This window comes from Larimichthys crocea, chromosome X (assembly GCF_000972845.2).
Source record: "Larimichthys crocea isolate SSNF chromosome X, L_crocea_2.0, whole genome shotgun sequence".
Taxonomy (NCBI): Eukaryota; Metazoa; Chordata; class Actinopteri; family Sciaenidae; genus Larimichthys; species Larimichthys crocea.
The window spans coordinates 10,513,519-10,535,778 of NC_040020.1; the positions used below are offsets into that span (position 1 = coordinate 10,513,519).

The window sequence follows — 22,260 nt, forward strand, 5'->3', positions numbered from 1 at the left end:
CTTTAGTACGGTAGAATATAATATTGTATAATTAGAGAGAAGTTCTCTGTCTTAAATAACATTAGATTAGATTTGCACAAAGTACCAAGACATCAAGCATCTAACCAAAAGTGCATGTACATTCGAACAGGGATATATAAATAACAGTGTAGATATGAATGTGAATATGTTATAAGGTATGTACAGTGATTAACAACTTTCATTTTCAGTGAGCTCTCGACGTTTTACCATTTTGAACAGGAATGAGGAATTAACAAACTGAATTCACCTTTCTACCCAAATTTAAGACCAAATGCTCACTGGGCTTCTCTGAGAAGTCAGAAATTATTTGTGCATGACATTCAACCACTAAAACTAATTCTTCTGTTCAGGAATGTAGTGAATATAATTTGACATCTTAATCGAGAAACAATAACGTCCTTTGCTATATTTCAGGGTTTTTTTTTTTTTTGTAAAACAGTAAATTTGGAAATTCGTGGATAACAATACTTTATATATTTTTAACATTAAAAAATATCATTTTGGTTAAAGAGCTTCAACATACTGGTGTATTAACCATTACAGAAACATAAAAAAATGATATTGGTAATTCCCAATGCTGTTAATTTTAAGGGAGCTGTGGAATAAGCTTTACATTGGGTGGTGGTCTAATAAAAACTGAAATAAAGATATATACAGCTATCGCAGGTATGAATGTAATTACAGGTGTAATTGTACAGTGTGTGTTAATTTGACATTAACAGTATGAACGGTACTGACAGTAATTATATAGTATGGGTGTAAATACAAGTTATTACATGTATATAACAAGGTTATATACAGAATAAACAGCTGGATGGATGAGCAGTTCATGTCTTTTTTCAAGAATGTCAAAGACAAACACTTTCTTTCCTAAAATATTTGTAGAGCAGGGTCAATTGTTCACACACACAAACACCATTCCACATATAAACAGGAAGAGGAAGCAGGCTCTTTGGCTGCACGTATTGTGAAATTTTTTACATGATACATCGATGTTTGGACAGTCCAAACTTTCAGCCTGACCTCATCTAAAACTTTCATGACTGCAGAGTGAATAAACCACTTAAATACATATTCTTATCTCAGACTAAACTGAAGTGGCCCTGCATCATACACAAATAATCATTTACCGTAATAACATGTTACTACAAACCATTACTGCACAAGTGAAAAGCAACAAGCGGGAAACAAGTGGGGGGAAAAGACAGCATGCACACAAAACCCTGCACACTGATACCAAATACTTTAAGATGGTGAAAATATAACATAAGTTAGAACAATATATGACATTTTTATTTCTTCCTCCAACTTTATTTTGGCATTCTGAAATCAGATGATTTCTAAAATATAATGGATCAGGATGTGTGCATTGTGGTAGTTCAAGTTTTTGATTTAAAAAACAAAACAAAACATGAACTACCACAATGTTTTTGATAAAACATGAACTCTTTCTTTCCTGACTTGCAAGATTTCATTTTGCAGAGCAAGCAAAGAGAAGAAGGAAGCTCTGTTCATGGAATCACAGGAAATGAAGTGACAGCATGATACATGGATTGTCTGATATTTCAAAATTTCCGCCTGACCTCATATAAAACTTTTGTATTTGCAAAGTGGGTGAACTTTAATGTGGCAAATAATACACATTTGGACTAAACTGAATATAGCCAGCACAAAACATTGACTTCGTATCCATAATGTCAATCATAGGTTTCTGAAGAGCCATTGTGAAACTTAGAACATTGATCCAAAACGTCCACTTGAGGCTGGCTCCAGGACGAGTCGGTCTACATAATCCCCAATATTAAAATGTCAAATTAACATGTTTACAGCCTGGTACAAAAAACAGTTTTGGTCTCTGTAGCTAATTTCCCCGTTCATGACAACTGTACTGAGGGTGAATTTAATATAATGTTCACATTATATTAAGGCTTAAAGTTATGCAGGATTAAGAGCGTGGACGCTTTGATTGGCAAGTGGGTGCCACCAGGCTTCATTCAGCCCGCCTCAAGTCCACTGATAATCCAGGTTTTGCTGATTTGTATATAACATCCATATATATGCGGGATACAAGATACAACATCAATTCTTCATACTGTGAATGGTAAAGACGTGAAGTGTAGGTGGAGCTGAAGCACGCTGAATGAACACATTAACAGCCACGCTCTTAATCCTGTATAACTTTAAGCCTTAATATAATGTGAACAGGTGAGTTGTATATAAATTCACCCTCAGTACAGTTGTCATGAACGGGGAAATTAGCTACAGAGACCAAAACTGTTTTTTGTACCAGGCTGTAAACATGTTTATTTCTGCTGTGAAGTTGGACATTTGAACATGGGGACTTATGGAGACTGACTCACTTCTGGATATTGTCTGTGTCTCCCTTTGTCCCGTGCCAAAGTGTTTCGTCTTTTGAAGCGATCACCCAAGCCTTGTTTCCTTGTCCACAGCCATAGCGTTATAGCTCAAGTGTTCTTTTGTTTATTTTTCCTCGTATGAGTGATTTTATTTGTTGTAAATTCTTAGTCTAGTCCTTTTGTTTCATAGTGCATAGTGTAGTGTTTTTCAGCCTCTTTGGAGCGCCTTCAGTTAATGTTTTGCAGCCTGTTGTTTTTCCTCCTTGTGAGTGATTTTGATAATCTCTAATCTAATAAGCTCATTTGACACCTCTGCGATTGAGTCCTGTTTTGAGTCCGGCCTGACAAAAACAGGCTAGCACCATGAAAAATGCTTTGTGAAAACTACTGACTTTGTGGTTGTTGATATATTTTGGCACATATTGACTTCAGCACTTGGTATAACATTCTATAATGCATTATGGCACAGTATTTCATAGCACTGCATAACATGGTAGAATATAATATTTAGAGAGAGGTTGCTCTGTCTTGCATGGCATTCTGCCTGATAACATTCACTATCACTGCCTTTAAGACCCAAGCACGTGCTCACAAAAAAACAGAAGCTGGGAAAATCAGGAATGAATCACAGACTCGTCATCACAGTCTTTTCTTTACTCACTTTTCTTTGTGTTTGAGACGTAAGCTGATAGGTATGCTAAAGCCACACTACCGTGCTGCTGTAATATAAACATCCTTCATTGTAATACAATAACAATAAGTTTCAGCTGGTTAAGACTGTTATTGTTGGAAAACTGTGAAGTGACTGCAACAGGAAAGGCTGACTCTGGGGGATTACGGGAATGTCCAGGGTTTTTTTTGGAACGGTTGAGGATTGAAGTGAATTGGTATCTATCTGGGGTTAGGAGACTTTGCAGGAATTTACATTCCACATGTGTTTAACACCTTCCCTATGACGTTAAACGTCATGTCAGAACAAGCTGGCCGGCGTGTCATAACTTACTAACTAGAGTTGCAAACTGAAATTTTTCAGTTTTTGCAAATGTGCCAGGGAGGTTACTTTTCATCTGTCCTCCCTGGACAAAAAAACACAATATGCAAGTTAAATTTCAAGGTTATTGAGATCATTGGAGCGTGCAGAACAATGAAAATATTCATATGAATCCGTTACACCATCATACTACATTCTCAGATACTAATTAAAACATTTAGCGGCTTAGAGACTTACAATGCGAATGCACGTACAAAACTATAATATGAGCGATATTAAAGAGTGTAATCAATACATAAATCAAGTGTGACACATAGAAAACCAAACCACAATAACTGACATGCATGCTGGCACCTGAGGGTAGACTGATGACGGCAGAAGGAAGCAAAGAATGTTCAACACAAACAGACTGAGGGACAATAACATGTTGACAGAGCTGAGCACTAATTAACTGTCTCTTTAAACGAGTTCTAAGTATGTGTCCACTCCTATTATGGTGGGTGGGCTGGAGTTTCCCATTCTAGCGCCGCTTTATTAACAGAAACCAACTGAAAGCACTTGTTCTAAGTGGTATAGCGCAATCCTCCTGCTGCACCTCTTGTGAACCGATACACAGCTGTGACAAAGCTGTACGCAATACAAGTACGCAATACACCCTGCACACATTTACACTGAAATTAATAATAAATCCTATTCATAAGATATATGACTGGTGATTGGCAAAGATTAGATGATTACATTGAGTACACAGTAGTATTAGGACACAGAGAGATTTGTTTGGCATAGATATCCAAATTCCCTGACTGTAGTAGCTGTTCTAGTTACCCTTACAAGGAAAATGCAGTAGGGGACTATATCAGTGTGGGAACAGTAATGAACCCCTCCTTTTGTTCTCGACAGGGAAAAAAAACAGTTCCTTGGAATAAGTGAAGGAGGGAGAAATGATGAGAAGGCTTTGCAAAAAAGAGACTTGCATCACAGTTCACAACTGCAGAGGGGAGAGCTGAGCTTAATGTGAATGTCTGCGCTCTGCTGACTGACACTAATCTCAGAAATTACTGTCTATTGTAGCGGCGACTTCAGCTGTAGAGCATGTCTATCATTACTATCGTGGCACTCCTGGTTTTCCTGACAATCCCTGAGGGTGAGTCCAATCTGTTAAAAAATAAGTTGTTTTTACAGTTTTTGCCCGCGTGCACGCACTCTTTGATTTGTGTGCCTGTCAGTGGTCTTGCATTTTGCAATCAGCAGCATGCTTTACTATGTCTCTGTCCAGACTCTGACATTCTTTTCCGACCTCTCACTACCTCAGGTAGCAGTCTGGGAGATCAAACACTGCTTCTGCGATGTCAGTGCATCACCAAGGAGAAAAAACCCATCGGACGTTACATAGGACAAGTGGAGGTGATTCCTGCCAGCTCCCACTGCAACGAGATTGAGATTATGTAAGGCCAAAGTTCAACAGTTTCTCTATTAATTTATACGCTTCCTGAGGTGAATACCTGTGTTTTTTAATTGCTCTGGTGTAATAATACGACGTCTTACGGGAAACATTGCTGTATCTGATGTCCCGGACCTGTCTTTGATCCTGCAGTGCCACTCTTAAAAAGGATGGGCGAAGGATATGTCTGGACCCTAACGCCCGCTGGGTCAGAAGAGTGCTAAAGAAAAAAATGGTTCAGTAAGTTCATCTTCAGTGCATTTTTGTGAATAGATATAGATATACAGCAGATCCTATTTACATTTTTTACACTAGTTTTTATTCTTGTTTCTTTTTGGTGTTTTCAATTTAGTTTAGTTTGCAGCTGTTTCCAGAGTGAGTTTGCCCAGTTCACTTCAGTTTTTATTGTTTCAGATGTTTAGTTGTTACAGTCACATTTTGTGCAGCCAATTGGCTCGCTGTCATCCCACAAACATCCAAGTCTGTAATGCGCCAGTGTCTCTTCATTTATACTATGCTGACAAACCATTTTTCATTTTTATATTTTTAGTGCATTTTAGTTTTCAGTGAACTAAACAGACTTCAGGTTTCAGTTTTTAGTTTCGTTTTTAGTCAGCTTTAGTTTAGTAAACTTTAATAACTGCTGTGTGTGTGGAGAGGCAATGACTGTTTTATGGCAGATATATAAACAGTTGCTCATCGTGTTTACACGAAAATAGGATAGATAGGAGGATAGGCTTGCCAGATAGGGATTAAAAAAACAAGGCGACAGAAACTTTCCAGGCACTAATGGAAAACAAATCTGAGATCACGTTCAATTTCAGGCCGCAAAATCCAAAATATTTTAATTACTTCAGCAAATAGTCATTTACCGCCAATGTGTGTAAGTGAAGTTTTCTCTTTTTTACTCTGTAGGCAGGCACCGTGAGAAACAAACTTTCCCAGATTTGGCACAGATGGAAAGAAGTTCCATTCAGAGACCCACGTTCATCACTACTGATTCAAAGTTCAAGGTGGAGGAACGGCTTAATGGATAATGAATTGATCAAGGTTATGTACATTTTCATCCAAAAATAAGACATTGATTTTGAATTAATTGTGAGATTGCTTACAAGAAATATCTCGGTGTCACTCTCAGTCATTCTCTTTTGAGATTTCTCATCAGTCAGTAGTGTAAGTGGAAGAGTAAAGCGACATAATTCATGGTTTAAATCCATGATTTTTAAAAATCTTTGTGAATGTAATATGCTACACATCCAGTTAGGCTCTTTTGTGTAAGTCACATCAAACATAATGCTAAAAATCCTGATGTAAAGTTTCATTTGATCTTACCTATAACTATCCAACATAACATTTGCAGAATGGAGCTCATTTTCTCTGACCTGCTCTCTTAAAAGGGCACAAACTCAATTAAAATAAATGAAACTGTCTTCCTAAACTCTGCTCTGTCCCTTTTACATTTTATATGTCCTGCTTTTTTGAGACATAAACAATAATGTGATTCTCTTCTGCTAAACATTCTCGGTTATTTGTGGGAGATCTTTTTTGCTTTTTGATGGAGAAAACATAATAAAATGTACTTGACATACGACTTGTAAAACAACGTTTCAGACAGTGTATATCGAGGCTGTATCACGTAAAACAGCACGCCTACAGGATCAGATTAAATTCCAAGTGGAAGGACATCGCCACCTCTTGGACAAAGGTGCACACCATTGGGACTATGATCGTCCCTCAATCCCTCATGGCTGTAAAAGTCATTTTTTAATTTTTTAAAGATATTTTCTCAGCTCTGTTTAGATGGAAAGAGCCTGGGCTGAAATTCAACCTGTGTGGCCGCAATAAGAGCTGAGTCTTGACACACAGCCAGCAAACATCACTTCATGATTTTGCAACATGACTCCAAAGTTCAACACACTTTCGTTGTATGATTTTCAAGAAAAACATCTGGCTGCCTTACAGTGACCTTAATCACATGAAGCGAGTAAGAGCCTGTTTGACATGACTATCATCTTGTTGTTGGCTCTGTTCCTGGTTTGGCTATTGGCAGTGCAATTACCTATCAGTGACGTAAATGATTCGGTTCATGTAGAGGTTATCTGTTTTTTCTACGATGTTGTTTATTCTAAAGACACTTAAGTGAATTTGACTACTGATTTTATTTATTTCCATTTGATATCAATGACAGAAATAGACCACTGATGCTATGTTAACAGTTTAAAGTGCCCATTTATGTTCAGTAAATCTTAATTGAACTAGTTTGCTACTCAAGAAGTGACCTGACCTGACCTGACCTGACCTGACATGTCCATCTTTATATTGTTTAAGAGTCTAGGTAAGATACAAGGAGCAGGAGCAGTACACACTTCTCCTCTACTTATCGATTCATAGACTATATCTTCTGTACATATATTTCTATATACTGTACATATACACAAACGCATATATACATATATACGTTCATGCATGTGTACACATGTCGTTTGCAAACCATTATCCAAATTCTCTGTACAACATAGCATTGTGTCAATAAACTAAAAATGAACCATCATCGTGGTCCTTTCTTGTTCTTACACCTGCGGAAAACACATGTTTTCTATATGTTCTTGAAGCACTAGTGAGGAAATGAGTTATCAGTGCTGAAACCGGAGGGAGCTGACGGTGTTACAACCTCACAGGGTTACTATCTTATTCACATTCTTGCAGACAATGAAAACATGGGAAACTGTTGATGAAACAGGATTCAGTTTATATGTGTAAATGTTACGTGCGTCACTCATCTGAGCATCGTCAACCTTTTCCCTTCATAAGGATATAATCTATTGTTGTTCAAATGGTGGTTCAATGAAATTCTTTCTGGGCTAAGAAAATAAATCAAAGTGTTGAAAAGCCAAGAAGATAAACCACATGATGAAATACATGTCACAACATAAATCAGCTCTTAATCCCAAATCTGCCTTTTTACTTCACTGCACTGCTTGGCACCGACTCAGCAGCCACTCCCATCTGTCCTGGTGTTCCCACCATTCACCAACTAATTCTCATGCTTATCTGCACACCAATTGCCTCTGATTAGTATTATTAGTATTAATACCAGTATATCCCTTATGTCCTTACAATAACTATGAGATCCCCCCAGTTAAAACACACAGTTTCCTTCAGGGTGAAGACGTGGAGGTCGTGGAGAACTACTGGTCCAGACTGGACAGGAAATGCAACACTAAGGCTGTCTATGGGAAGTGACAGAGCAGACTCCTGAAGCTCAGGTTCTTAAATGTGTGCAGTAAGTTTCCACAAGTGCAATCTTCTTTGCAGCTGATGAAGAAGGCTGGCTCTGAGCTGGGGACTGCTCTGGAGCTGGATGTTTTAAAAGGGATGCTCCACAAACTGCCCACTGCTGTCACACTTTATAATGATGTAGACCCAGTCTGTAACAGCTGATTTGAATGATGGACATTAATACATAACCTGCTCTGACTCTCTCTCTGAACACGATTACTGCACGGAGAGTTCATGTGTATATATTTATACATGCTTAGAGCTATACATCATATACTTAATTACCTTAGACTTTGTTATTCTACTGCATGTATCTCATGCATTTTTGTATATATTGTGCTCCTGTTTGAATTTGTAATACTTGTACACTGTAAAAAAATAAATGCTGTTTTTACAGTAGAAAACTGTCTAATGAATTTTACAAAACATGATATAACCTTTTCGAATATTACAGTAAAACCATATTAGTACTGTACTGTTGAGTTCATGTTTATTTTAAAATGTCTATGGATTTTACAGTAAAAAACTGACAAACCTTGACAATAAAAGACCGTAAAATATGTAATTAAATACAATAAAACATCTTTACTGTCTTTTACTGTCATGGTTTGCAGTTTTTCACCGTGTATATACATACTTTTTATTTTATTTTATTTTTTGTACAGTATAACAGTATATCCCCCATCCTCTTTAAGGGATTAATGCAAAATTAAATCTTACATTTTAATCTTTTAAGATGTTGCAGTGTTGTTATAGTGCATGGATGGAGGAATGGGGTGGAGGTTTAACCTCACAGTGTTTGAGTTCATACTTTTACCAGGGCAGGCTTGGCTGCTGGAGGCTGGAGATGTGACGGTAAAGATGGTGCGTAAAGCACCACCCACTGTGTGTATAGCATCATATACATATTATATATTATTTATTTATTTTTTGAACATCACCAGCAGGACTTCCACAAGGTTTCCGCCCACTCATGGGAAGCGGAAGACGGTGCAGCTCTCTCTCTCTCTCTCTTTCCGTAAACTGGAGCTCCATGTTTTTTTTTTTTTTTTCGGTTTTTTTGGAGATGGCACATCTCCGGTCATCACGCGCTGTTGTTATGAAGTGTGTTAGCGGTCAGAGGAGCGTGACCGTCACGGACACGTAAAGCCTGAGACACTGAGGCATGTGTTGATCCATGTGAGCATGGCAGGCCGGTGAAAGGTAAGGCTTTTATTTGCGCTCGGTGATGTTGTGGCTAACGTTAGTTACGCAAGATCTTACGTAGCTGGCGAACCCGGCTTACATCGTGGCAAACTTTGAACGCAGCATGCGTGTTGGTTTGGTGGTTCATGGTCACAGGGTGCAGGGTGCATGGCGTCATCTTTGTTATTGTTGTGTAACGGGTGGCGCAAACGGTTTCCTGTTGCCCTAACTGCGCCTGTGACTGTTTCCAGGTGCCCCTCCCGTCACAGAGCTCCTCCTCCTCCTCCTCCTGCTCCTGCTCCTCTGCTGCTGCTGCCATGGAGGTGGGCAGCCTCCCCGTGGAGCTGTGGAGGGTTATCTTAGCCTACCTTCCTCTCCCTGACCTGGGCCGCTGCTGCCAGGTGTGCCGCGCCTGGCGGGAGTTGATCCTCTCCCTGGATAACACCCGCTGGAGACAACTCTGCTTAGGGTGCCCCGAGTGCAGACACCCCAACTGGCCCAGTCAGCCTCATCTGGAGCCCCCGTCCTGGAGAGAGGCCCTGAAGCAGCACACCTTAGCCACCCGTACCTGGACTCAGAACGGGCCAGAGCTCCAGTCGTCTGCATGTCTGCTCTTTTTCCGGCGTCGGAAGGACCGCAGGGTTTGGCATGTGGGGCCCGGGTGCGAGTTCGAGACCCTTTGTGGGGCCCTCGGGGTGGTGGGTCCGTACGATCGTGTGGTTCTCCATCCAGGGGTGTATGAGGAGCAGGCTGAAGTGGCGCTGAAGGTGCCGGTGGAGCTGGTTGGGCTGGGGCGACTGGGCGAGGTGGCCCTCCTGGTGTGTATAGAGCAGCAGTGCCCCACGGCCAGGCTGTGTAATCTGGTTTTCATGCCGCCCTGGTTCTCCACTGTGGTCTACAAGGTAAAGAACTTTTTTTTAATGATGGTTTCATGCCTGTTTATCTCTCTTGCTCACAATTCTCTCCTTGATTTCCTCCAGACGTCGTGGGGTCACGTCCAGCTAGATAACTGCAACTTCGAGGGGGCTCAGTTGCAAGTCCGAGGCCCGGGAACCTGCCAGGCTCGCTTCTGCTCCTTCTCACAGGGCAGCTCTGCCCACTTGCTGGGTGTCGTCCTCAGTTTGTTCGACAGCTGTGACTTCTCTGGAAGTGACACGGCCTCTGTGACTATCGAAGGTCCTCCGGTTTCGGAGAGGAACTGGGCTTGTAAACACTTGGCCGCCCTGGCCAGGACGTTTCCATCGTGCAGCGCGTCTGGGATTAACAACAGCCCTCCCGGCGGGCATCTGGCCGGCTCCACTGCTGGGCATCAACCTCCTGGTTCCAATGTCAAAAAGGAGCATGTGAACATGGAGGACTGGCAGAGGAGGGCGGGGGTGGATGCGGTGTGTCAGGGCACGGTGATTGAAGATTGCTGGAGTGACGGAGACTGCAGCGAGGGAGAGGAGGAGAACCAAGACGGTGGAGCGAACACCAAAAGCCTGTTTACGCTGGATTACAAAATCCCATGCGACCAACACGGCCTGTCTCATTTGCTCAAGCCTCGGCAAGACGGCTCTCTGCCACCGGCCTCCTCCCCAGATCCCCCATCTGTGACCCCTGAACCTTTAACCCTTAAGCAGGAGCTGGACAGGGACCCAGAGGCTCATATGTTGGCCGCATCCACCCTTGGCTGTATTCTTAGACGCTGCCTCTTCAGGGAAGGGAAGGGCGGTGTGCATTTGTCTAATTACGGACAAGCTCGGCTGGAGGGCAACGTTTTCCGTGGGCTGAACTACGCTGTCCGCTGCATCCAGAACTCCACAGTAAATAACGTCATAAACACGTTTTTAATCCAACAAATTAACACATTTGAATTTCACATGTTCAATCATTTACAGCCTCTCGTGTCTTGTATCTCGGTGAAGAAGCGCCTCGCATCATGAGTAATTAAGCAGCCGTTTCCTGTCCAGAGTGTCACTCGAGCTCCCTCTCCTCCTCCTCTCTCGCCCTCCTTCAGATAGTGATGCTGAGAAACGAGGTGTGTGAGTGCCGCGCGTCGGGGGTGTTCCTGCGCCTGTCGGCTCAGGGCCTCATCGCGGAGAACAACATCCACTCGAACGGGGAGGCGGGTCTGGACATCCGTAAAGGGGCTAACCCTACCATTGTGGTAATTGCTGCTTCGCTGCCTCTCGAGGTCTAATCTTTACCCACGTTTGACAAAATCATGCACACACAAGGTCCACTGACAACATGGCGTTGTCTTTTCCGTCTTATCAGTGACTTAATGTATGTACATTTCCAAATGTAGCTTGACTGTCTGCTCTGTTTTTACTCTCCCCACAGTGCAATAAAATCCACAGCGGTTTTCGTTCAGGCGTTGTTGTCCTTGGCAATGGGAAGGGGTCAATTCGGAGCAACCAGATCTTTAACAACAAGGAGGCGGGCGTGTATATCCTCTTCAGTGGGAATCCTGTGGTCAGGTAGGTGGGTGTACAAATATGTTAGTTGGCCAGGAGTGTGTACTCTCATGTTTTCCTCTCATTGCTTAGGATTGTGTTTACACAGCATGTTCATTAGAGCGCTCTGTTCTCCGTGCTTCGATTGTTCGGTTCTCTTCTTCATCAGCCATGTCTGACTTGTTATTCTAAGTATTGCCATTTAGACTGAGATTCTATAAAAGTATGTTTTTGCAGCATTTTAAATCCAGCCCTTGAAAGCCTCCATATTTAAACGTGTTTTGTACAATTTCACAATATCACCTCAAGAACCAGACGATCGTCACGACTGCTGCAGCGCACACGTAACCAACGTTTCACAGTCAAAGCGTTGCATGATGTAATGTAACATGAATAAGCAAGCCTTGCCCAATGCTCCTGCAAAGACGGCTACGTGATGTCTGAACTTGTTTCGATATTTCCACTCGTTCTCTCTCTTCACTTTCGCTCTTAGTGGGAATCACATCTTCCAGGGCCAGGCGGCGGGGATAGCTATAAACGAGAATGGCAGAGGGATGATAACAGGTGTGTAACTCCACATTTTCCATCCCACGGATGTGCCACTTACAGATTTAAGAGCACCATTTGTGTTTGTGTATGAAACCTGATTTTACTCACATATAAATCTATTTTAATTCCAGAGAATGTGATAAAAGAGAACCAGTGGGGGGGTGTGGACATCCGTCGGGGAGGCGACCCCATCTTGAGGAACAACTACATCTGTTATGGTTACTCAGACGGCGTCGTGGTGGGAGAGAGAGGCCGCGGACTTATCGAGGGAAATCAAGTATACTGTGTGTAACTTCATCATACATCTATCTTTGCGTATAATAGCTCATATCTCTGCCAGCCATAGCACGGATGTTTCATTTCTCCCTCCTGTCTCTTCAGGTAACAAAGGCTGCGGTGTGTGGGTCATGTCGTCCAGCCTCCCGCAGCTCCTGGGAAACTACATCACCCATAACTGTATGTACGGGCTGGCGGTGTTCTGCAGGAAGGACCCAGAGAACATCGACGCCAGGGAGGGGAACTGGCCGGGGCAGGAAGGGCTCGGCGGAGACGGAGGCGGCGGGGAAAGGAGGGGGGTGGAAGGAGAAGGGAGGGAAGGGCAGGAGAACCTGAACGAAGAGGGGGAGCTGTTTGCGTGGGAGAGTGATCTGGACAGCGAGGACGAGCGTCACTCTGCCCGTCGTTCCATCAGCGTGGCGCTGGTGGAGAGCAACTGCATGAACTACAACGGAGGTGATCAATAGATGTTTTATTCGCAACAGAAGGTATCTCTCTACGTCACTCACTTCCCGTCTTTTTCTCTTTGCAGCGGTCGGCCTGTACGTGAAGAGCAGCGAGCCCCTGAACGTTTTCGCCAACCTCGTGAACAGTAACCGCGGCACCGGCATCGCCGTGCTGCAGAGCAGTCAGCTGACCCGACTGGTTACAAACTGCATTCTTGACAACGGCCGCGGTGGTGTCACGGTGGAGAAGGACTGCCGGGTGGAGCTTCGTGGCAACGGCATCTATAAAAACAGTGGCCACGGTGTCAGTTTCAGTGGCACCGGGCAGATCGTGGAGAATGATGTTGTTGGAAACCGTGGATACGGGATCCAAGTCTCTGGCAGCGCTGACATCAAGGTGAGATTGACAGTACTTATACAACACTGTACATACAGTAGCTCCTTAATAAATTCATGATTTTATCATTTTTATCTTCAGGTTCTGCGCAACCGCGTCCAACCTGCACAGGGCTGCGGCATCGCTGTGCTGGGGCCGGTGAAAGGTGTCGTCCACGACAATCTCTTGTTCCAGGGTCACCCTGGAAACAAAAGAACACTGCTACACACAGATCCTGGCAATGAGAGCTGCGTGTTACGCAACAACAGTGTTCTAAGGCATAATAACAGGTAACCAAGCAACCAAGAGAAAGTGCCAGAGATTCAGAGACCACAGTGACTTTACTGTCTGCAAAGCAGTTTATATCTTTATATTTATGACAACATGAAGCCAGTGTGAAAGGGTGGTGAACCTACAAAGAATTATCACCTGAATCTGCATCTCCCTCTGACTTTCAAGCTTATTGCTCAGCTGTCAGGCTTCCAACTTTACTGTTTTAGCTCACACTGGTGGCGTTTTTGTCCACAGAAGCAGCTTTTATCAGTGAAAAAGTACTAAAAAATTCCAATAACAGCACCAAATGACAGACAGATACAATAAGAAAAACAGCTGTTGAACATTTTGGCATCTAAAGAGCCAGATATTTCCCTCATGAGTAAGTAGAGATGACAGAGAGTGAATGTTGGACTTTCACCAGGTGGCTGAAGCAGGAATCCAAATGAACAGGTCTAAACTTATCAACTTAAAAGTTGTGTTCAACAACTTATTGGCCAAATCAATAATAATTGCAGGTTTAACATCAGCACTGCTCCTGATTTTATTAGAAAGATTCTTATTTGCTGTTGCATTTTTTCTTCTCTTTGCTTTTTGCAGCTGTACATCTGCTCCTCCATGGATCTTGGATAACCCTCCACCTCGTCCACTGGCCAGCTCCCCTTCCGGTCTCTCCTCGTCCCAATATCCCTCCAGACTTGGAATTTCCATGACAACCAGGATCAGCGCCACTGTAGAGAGCGGTTGCCACAGCGGCAGCATGTTCTGCTCCATCCTGTGAATACTGGCGAGCACTTAGAAAAACCAACACGAACGTCCGCTCCCCGAAGGTCAGCACTTTTGAACTGGTGTGTGTCGTACAGAGGAACACTCGGACGATAACTGTCCGAGTATAACCACTAAAGGGGGCCGTCCACGTTCCGATGTGGGTTAGTTAGTTAGGGTGGAATGACATTTTGTAAATCCGAAATCAGACTTTTGTAAACTTTCTGTTCAAACTCCAGTGCACTCGTCAAAACGTGAACTAACGAAGTGAAGCTTGATCACATCACATCCGAGTCAAACAACCATTTCCACACTAAAGCTTTAACTTAACCGTGTTCTTTAACATGCAGACTTCATATCCACAGTACAGGACTGCTGTAGACTTGTCGGTTTTGCTTCTGAGACTCACAGGTTAGGACGTGCACGTTTCTAAGCTAGGAGCCAGAGGTGTCCAAGATGCCAGCTTCAACCACGTCACAAAGTAAAGCTGTGCCTTGTGTAACTTAAAAAAAAAAATCAAGTCGACGATTGTAGCTAGAGGAGGAGTCGTCATAGTGTGAGGTGTATATGCAAAAAAGCAAAAAACAAAAAAAACAAAGCCAAACTTAAGCTTCTGCCTCTTGCACAGAGCTGCTCTGTTTCCCGGTGAGTCTGTGTTTTCTTCTTTCCATCACGTCCTCCGTGTTTTTAAAAATATGATGCACTTGTTTGACTTTGTGAAATTCAGTGAGGGAGGACGACTCATCATTCCACACACGATCTACGGGCTGCGCGGCACAGACTCACCTGGGAATCAGCCAGTCGTAGAAAGAGGAATAATGTTCAGTGTGCAATATGTGCTGTCTACAAATGTGCCTATACGTTTTGACTTTGTCTCAGCTAGATGTTTCCTCTCATCTAGAGTCAGCTCATCACTCTGCTTTTTTCTTTTTTCCTTTGTATCTTGCACTTGCACAGTCAGCATCAAGTAACGACATCATGTACAACTCAAAGCTCACCACTTTATTTGTCTACAAAATGCTTCAATAAACAGTTCTTGTTTGTGGCATTTACAATTCTTTAAGAGTCCGCGATTCTTCAGATTCTTCAGAGCATTTTCTTGCGTTTCCGTCTCTCCATGAACTGATCGTACTTGACCAGAGGCAGGACAAGAGAGGCCTCCCTGTGATCGTCTCGCAGCGCGGCGTCTTCAGCTTTCACTCGGGGCTGTTTGTTTAGAGTCAGTCCCATTGATTTTGCTACTTCAATCATCCTAAAAGGAAGACACACACCAGGTTAGACACCTACTGAGTTCTTCTGTTGTACCTCATATTGACAGTGTTTCATCTCTTATCTTATTTATATCAAAATGTGACGATTAATCATGTAACATGAGTCCACACCATTAACCTTAATGATCTTTGCTACTTCCAAAGTTCAATTGTCTCAAAGGGTGAAATGCATTAGTGAAACATATTGAAACACAATATACAAACACAGCCTTTTTCCCCTCTCACTTGGCCTCTGTGATTCCCAGGTCGCGGTGCAGTAATGTGAGGTCAGCCGTCATGTGATCCATATGCAGCATCAGGGCCAGGCAGTACGCTGCTATTTTGACACGCATTGATGAAGACACCATATTCTGGACTCTGAAAGGGAAGGACAAGGTGAAAAAGTGACACTCGATGAGGGTTCGTACGCAAGATAACGACGCGAAGGCTCCGTCACATCGTACCTGCCGTCTTTGAAAGTCTCCGCAGTGAACGTCCTCAGCAGTTTGTTCTGAATGATGCGAGGACAGCCTTCTTCCTGCCCGACTGCACATGCAAACATAAATCAGGATGGGTCTGTGCTCCAGACAGAGTGTGTACGAACACGTGTATGATGAAAGGCGGACAAGATGACTCACACTTGAGGTTGATGCTTCTCTGCCGTTGCAGTTTGAGGAGCAGAGAAATGTAAAAGGCGCAGCGGGACTTTTTGTCTCGGGCTTCGCCTTCAGCGGGCATGCGCTCCAGGAGCCTCACGACACACGAGCGCCTTCAGTAAATAAAGCACAAACAGAAATTAGAACGCAACGAAACTAAATGTCGTTAATATCTCCGACTGTTTCGTAACCCTACCCTTCGCCATCTCTCATCTTCTGCAGCTCCTCAGAGGTGAGTGCTGCCATCTTGGAACCAGCCTCCTCCAAAGCCTCAAACTCTGCTGGACTCAGGACTGGGGGTCATGATTAAGGACGTAGACCCGAACAAATCCAGCTACAGCTTTTACATACATCTAGCTGTTCTGGAATTTTCTGTCCTTAGGTTACACAAGGTCACGTGTGGGCCTTGGGGTCCTCAGCAGTATTAGTTGTTTGGCTTTGGTTGGGAACAGTAGGTGCCAGTCTATCTCAACACTGTGGTGTCCAGGGTCAAAGAGACCTGTTGCTGCCTTCATAGACATAATAGATAGCTGGCCGTTGAATATGTTGACAATAACACCTGCATGGGTAAAGACTTTGACTAATTCTGGGCGTGTAGTACTTGTGGTTTTATCTTGAGGTCGATCCACCAGGATGAGTTGGGCAGAATGTGAAACCGACTCAGGCACTTCTGATGAACTTTGAGAGTGTCTCTAATTCGACATCAGAGGCTCCTGAACACTTTCTTCCCTCCTGACCTCACCACTGACCTTTGACTTCAGCAGTTTCTCCACAACACTAGTGTTCTTGCGTCAGCTCTCACACACACAGAATGAAGGATACGGCTGTCAAACGAGTAGACGTCCTCAGGCTTGTCAGCGTCTGCGTTGCAGGGAGGCAGGTGGAGAGCCATGTCTCCCTGGGAGGAGGTCTCAGCCACTTCCTGCTGTAGAGCTGAGGAGAGAGACTCGTTAGAAAATCACAATGAGCAAACTGGCGCGAGAACACGACTTAGTACAACGTGAAGCTTACCCTCCAAGCCCTTCTGGTCGATCACAGTGTTGGCAGCTCTAGCCACTGCTTCATGCAGGGCATCACTGCCCACCTGGTTCAGCCTGCGGGAGCTCAGAGCTCTCTTCTGTTTGTTGGTGCCAAACGCCTCAATCAGAGAGTCCACCTAAAGACGAGATTTACACCAAGTTCATTCTTATTCGATCTCAGTCTTCACGTATTCTAAGAAAAGAAGAAACGGGACAGAATATATCACCTTGTCTCTGTAGGTCTGAGTCGTGTCCTGAGGATTTGCAGTGTCGGCTGTCTCTCCTGATGGAAAAACAAAGCTCGCGCTAAAGCAGTTCATGTGTAGACTTCATGAACAGCTTTAATGTTGCGTATTAATCAGTTTATTAAGCAATACATGCGATTGTTTGTCTTTTACCTGGTATAACGGGCTGCATGTTGAAGAGCTGAGCGCTGTGCACCTCCATCTGCATGGTCTGCTTGTTCAACACTCCCACATAATATCTAAAGAGACGGCAAACATCTCGCTCATTCATCCTCTTCACAGCGGATAAATCAGACAATATGATACGTAAACTTACTTGCAAAGGTTGTTGCATTTCAAAGACGCCGCTCCAAAGTTATTTCCAACGTAGGACAGTCTGTCTGATTCGGCCACCTAGACAGAGGAGAGGCACGTCAGTCATTCACAGTGCAGAGGAGTACTGAGCATGATGGACGCTCTGCAGCGCTCTCACCAACATCCGCCGGTTCTTCCTCCTCGGGTTTTTCTCATCCGTGCTTTTGTACATGCTGAAGTCGAGTCTGTCGGCATTTCTGACGCAGCCGTTTGAAAACTGGACTGTGAGAAGGAGAAACACGATGAAGAACATGTCGACACACAAATCCTGTACGGTGCATTTATAATCACACTTTTATCCAAAGTTTATTGGCTACTTTATACTTATACTCCATTATATGGAGAATATATATAATACTAGTTACTTTGCTGCTTCAGATTATTAATGCAAATTATAATTAACAAATAAGTGACAAATAATTGATCCCTTGATGAAATTCATCACTTATCCAGCAGTATACATACAGAATATATATATATATATATACTCTATATATATATATATATATAGATATATCTATATATATATGCATACACCAACTATAAACTATATGAATGTCACATTTACCAATTACAACATTATAGTGATATTTAATAATAATAATATAATAATAATAATTAATAATAATAATAATAATAATATAATAATATAAATGCATTGATTATAATTGAATATTATAATATAGCTCATTCAGCATAGTCAATACTTTTTAGTTTAAGTTTATTTTGTTGCTAATAAATTTGACTTTTCTTTCTGTAATCAAGTAGAATTTTAAATGCAGTACTTTTACTTCTAACAGAGTATTTCTACACTCTGGTTTTTCTTCCATCACTGTTTCATATTATTCTTAACACACTAAGGATGACACACACATGCAAGCAGCTTCTAACAATATAAGACACATTTATGAATGACACTGTGTGATGCAGCTTTACACACACACACACACACACACACACACACACAATAACACACACAGCTCAGCTGCTAGCAGCCACGTGTGTGACAGAGGAGATGATTCAGTTCAAAATAACGAAGATTAAAAACATTTACAGCTTCTACAATAAAGACTTCAGTTCTTATGTTTCTTCTAAGGAGTGTGAACAAACATATAGATAGAAAGTCACCGATCGCAGCTTTATCCGAGTCTGTCTCCTCTGCACAACACACCACCGAGCAGCACGCAGCCATGTTTGTTTCCAGGCGAGGCGAGAGGAGTCACTGCTCTGAGCTTCCGGCTTCGTCAAGCGTCTCCAAAACTCAAAACTCAGACGATTGACCGGAAAACTGTTAAAATCATCAACATGTGTTCTTTGTTATTTTATAAAGTATTCAAACTCTTGTTCAGTAGGTCAATATTCTACCGGTCCTGTCAGATTTAATAAATTTGAACCAGTTAACCAGAAAATGGTGAAATCCAAGCTCAGCAGTGTATTTAGAGAATTTACACATCGGTGGTATAATGTTACTGAGCGAACTGTCCTCTCAGATAATCAATAGTTACACACTTTTATAGACAAATAGAGAGAGACATTTAAATACAAAGACATTGTCCAAAGTGCTGCACAACATCAAAACAAAACAAAATACATTAGAAGGAAAGAATGAATAAATAAATAAATAAATAAAACAAGTTAAAGACAAAATAAGCAATTACACAGAGTAATGGATATATTTACATTTCATTTAGTTTTCTATTTACAACTCATGTTTAATCTCTCTGCACATGTCTCTATCTCTCTGTATCTATCTATCGTTCATATTGCAATTAGTAGTTTTATTTCTATTATTAAGGCTTGTGTGTTTAAAGGGACAAATCCGTTTATAATTTAAAAGTATTAACAAAGACACGGCAGGGCAGCTACAACTTTGAAAAAATGTATTTAAACAAACAGAGAGATAAACTCATAACACATCCATGTACATACTTTATTTTTACTCTGCAATAATCTACATATTGTACATATGTTTCTTACTTTGCACTAAATCAACACCGCCAATTTGCTGTATATACTTTTGTACATCTATCTATCTATCTAAAAACTGAATGTACCTTTTTGTAATTAATTTATGTTTTCAGATATTTTCTGTTAATATGTTTTGTTATATTTTGTCTGTTTATCTTTGTCGGCAAAATCACTTGCAAGTTGTTGTTGTTGTTTTTTGTTTTTTTTGCCAAAAATGTTTAGTTAGGAGATTTAGACAGTGGATGATATTAAAATGATTCTCAGTTATCTATCTATCTATCTAAAAACTGAATGTACCTTTTTGTAATTAATTTATGTTTTCAGATATTTTCTGTTAATATGTTTTGTTATATTTTGTCAGTTTGTCTTTGAAGGCAAAATCACTTGCAAGTTGTTGTTTTGTTTTGTTTTTTGCCAAAAATGTTAGGAGATCTATCTATCTATCTATCTATCTATCTATCTATCTATCTATCTATCTATCTATCTATCTATCTATCTATCTATCTATCTATCTGGGACTCCCAGCTGCTCCTCCTCAAAGAGAAAGCAGAAAGTCTTGAAAACTGAATGTACCTTTTTGTAATTATTATATGTTTTTCAGATATTTTCTGTTAATATGTTTTGTTATATTTTGTCAGTTTGTCTTTGTCAGCAAAATCACTTGCAAGTTGTTGTTTGGTCATTAGACATGCATATTTGGTCCATGCGGACTTAACCGGCCACCCTCCGGTTCCCAAGTCACCCATGGACGAGCTCGCCGCCCTTCTTGTGATTTTTTGAAAATTTTCTATTGAGCATGACAAACAATATTCATTCTCAATAGTTGTTTATCGGCTTGTTCTGTGCTTTAAAACGTCACCGCCTGCTAAGAAACGAGCTCTGTGTGGAGCTTTGTGGGTTGCGTGGTTTTCGCGGACATCGCTCGGCGGTCCAAGTCACAGGGTTCCCACGGTGCTTGAATTCCTTGAAAATGCTTGAATTTCAATTCAGTGTTTTCAAGTTGTGAAATGCTTGATTTTTTTGTGAAGTGCTTGAAATGCTTGAAATTTGTGTGATGTCTTCTCCGTAAACCAAGAGAAAACAAAAATGTTTCCTAAGCGGCTCGGCTTGATCCGATGCCTTTACAATGCAGAACTCAGTTATCATACTCGCTTGGTTTCTGCCGAGAAATACACCGCTCACAAGCTGAGAATACAAGCCAATTCACAATTAGTTAAAAATCAAAAGCAATCTACCACCATATGAAATAATGCTAATTAGACCCATATTATTATGCCATACAGTGGCACCGCTGCGCTTCCCATCATGGCAAAACACAACTAGTAGCTACCTATTTAAGGTGCTGGAAAAATGGAAAAACTGGTGCTTGAAGGTGCTTGAAAAGTGCTTGAATTTGTTCATGGAAAAGGTGTGGGAACCCTGTTTACTAACAGGCATTCTTGTAACTTCAATCTGCATTATTATCACCTTATATGCCGTATACAAAATGGCTCTAACACATTTTATTTTATTTCTGACTTACAATAATGAGAGTAGACAGCAAAAACAGAAACAAACAAAAGAACCCTAAAAAGATCAAATTACAAATACAACACATTAAACACAGGTTAAAATAGGACGGTGCATTGATTGAATCAGATTGGAAAGTGATTTAAAACAGTGCGTGACTTGAAATGTGAGAGTGAGTTTATGACGGAGTCCATAGATGATCTTTAACTCAGTCTGTTGGATTTGGTTTGGGTGGGTGCCATTCAGGTCCAGCATGGACCAAGTATGGAGGGTGGACTGGTAGATGGAGGCCTGATACGGGTGCTGCTTGTGGGCTGCCTTCACTGCACCATCTTTGGTGTGTGTGGTGGTGATTGAGATATATTACAATTAATTTTGACACTAATCTACTTGACGTCTTGTTTCGCAGCAAAAGATATCGTCCTGGCTGGTGTGAGGTACGAACTCCACACCATGCTTGTATATAATGTTTAAATGCAGTGTGTGTGTTGGGAGTTGTTTCTTATAGCGTGTGTGTGTGTGTGTGTACAGGCGGTCACCCTTCACGATACAAAGCAATGTGAGACCTGGGATCTGGGCTCCAACTTCTTCATCCGTAAAGATGACGTGTTGAGCCAGGAGGAGGAGGTAAACATCACACTCTTTCCTGCGATCCACATGTGTGAACTCTTGCTGTGTTTCTTTACCGCCCTCTTTTTTTTTACTTTTCCGGCCACAGGGTGGAGGCGGGGTGTGCCCCCGGGTCGCAGAGTGAACCCGTACGTCCATGTTGATATGTCTTCCTCTGCTTGGATGACAACACTGATCTCAGCTTTCTCAGAAAGTATCAGGTAAGGTTTGTGACCGACCGCTCGCAGCGTCC

General features: G+C 42.0%; 4 protein-coding genes across 4 annotated transcripts in view; 3 read left to right on the plus strand and 1 right to left on the minus strand.

Annotated features, from left to right (window-relative positions):
- Window positions 1-4,365: 4,365 nt before the first annotated feature.
- LOC104924349 (interleukin-8-like) lies at window positions 4,366-6,248 on the plus strand. The gene is given in 4 exon segments (NM_001303371.1): window positions 4,366-4,513; window positions 4,682-4,814; window positions 4,964-5,050; window positions 5,726-6,248. Coding segments are annotated over 4 exon segments (285 nt in total). The 5' UTR covers window positions 4,366-4,461; the 3' UTR covers window positions 5,739-6,248.
- A 2,810-nt stretch (window positions 6,249-9,058) lies between these two features.
- fbxo10 (F-box protein 10) lies at window positions 9,059-15,440 on the plus strand. The gene is made up of 11 exons (XM_019256441.2): window positions 9,059-9,292; window positions 9,526-10,176; window positions 10,255-11,079; window positions 11,274-11,423; window positions 11,600-11,736; window positions 12,206-12,276; window positions 12,393-12,545; window positions 12,643-12,993; window positions 13,070-13,380; window positions 13,462-13,649; window positions 14,233-15,440. The coding sequence occupies exons 2-11, from the start codon at window positions 9,592-9,594 to the stop codon at window positions 14,411-14,413; spliced, it is 2,952 nt and encodes a 983-aa protein (XP_019111986.1). The 5' UTR covers window positions 9,059-9,292; window positions 9,526-9,591; the 3' UTR covers window positions 14,414-15,440.
- On the minus strand, window positions 15,379-19,179 carry polr1e (RNA polymerase I subunit E). Its single transcript, XM_027283286.1, has 12 exons — window positions 19,050-19,179; window positions 18,040-18,143; window positions 17,884-17,960; window positions 17,721-17,806; window positions 17,550-17,605; window positions 17,315-17,459; window positions 17,126-17,236; window positions 16,500-16,596; window positions 16,286-16,416; window positions 16,112-16,193; window positions 15,894-16,025; window positions 15,379-15,649 (listed from the first exon to the last, which is right to left on the minus strand). The coding sequence occupies exons 1-12, from the start codon at window positions 19,111-19,113 to the stop codon at window positions 15,484-15,486; spliced, it is 1,251 nt and encodes a 416-aa protein (XP_027139087.1). The 5' UTR covers window positions 19,114-19,179; the 3' UTR covers window positions 15,379-15,483.
- Window positions 19,180-21,662: 2,483 nt separating this feature from the next.
- uba6 (ubiquitin like modifier activating enzyme 6) overlaps window positions 21,663-22,260 on the plus strand; it is a 24,679-nt gene continuing 24,081 nt past the window's right edge. The window contains 5 exon segments of the mRNA XM_027282544.1: window positions 21,663-21,735; window positions 21,808-21,830; window positions 21,930-22,059; window positions 22,117-22,182; window positions 22,185-22,228. Coding sequence (XP_027138345.1) covers window positions 21,663-21,735; window positions 21,808-21,830; window positions 21,930-22,059; window positions 22,117-22,182; window positions 22,185-22,228 — 336 coding nt within the window.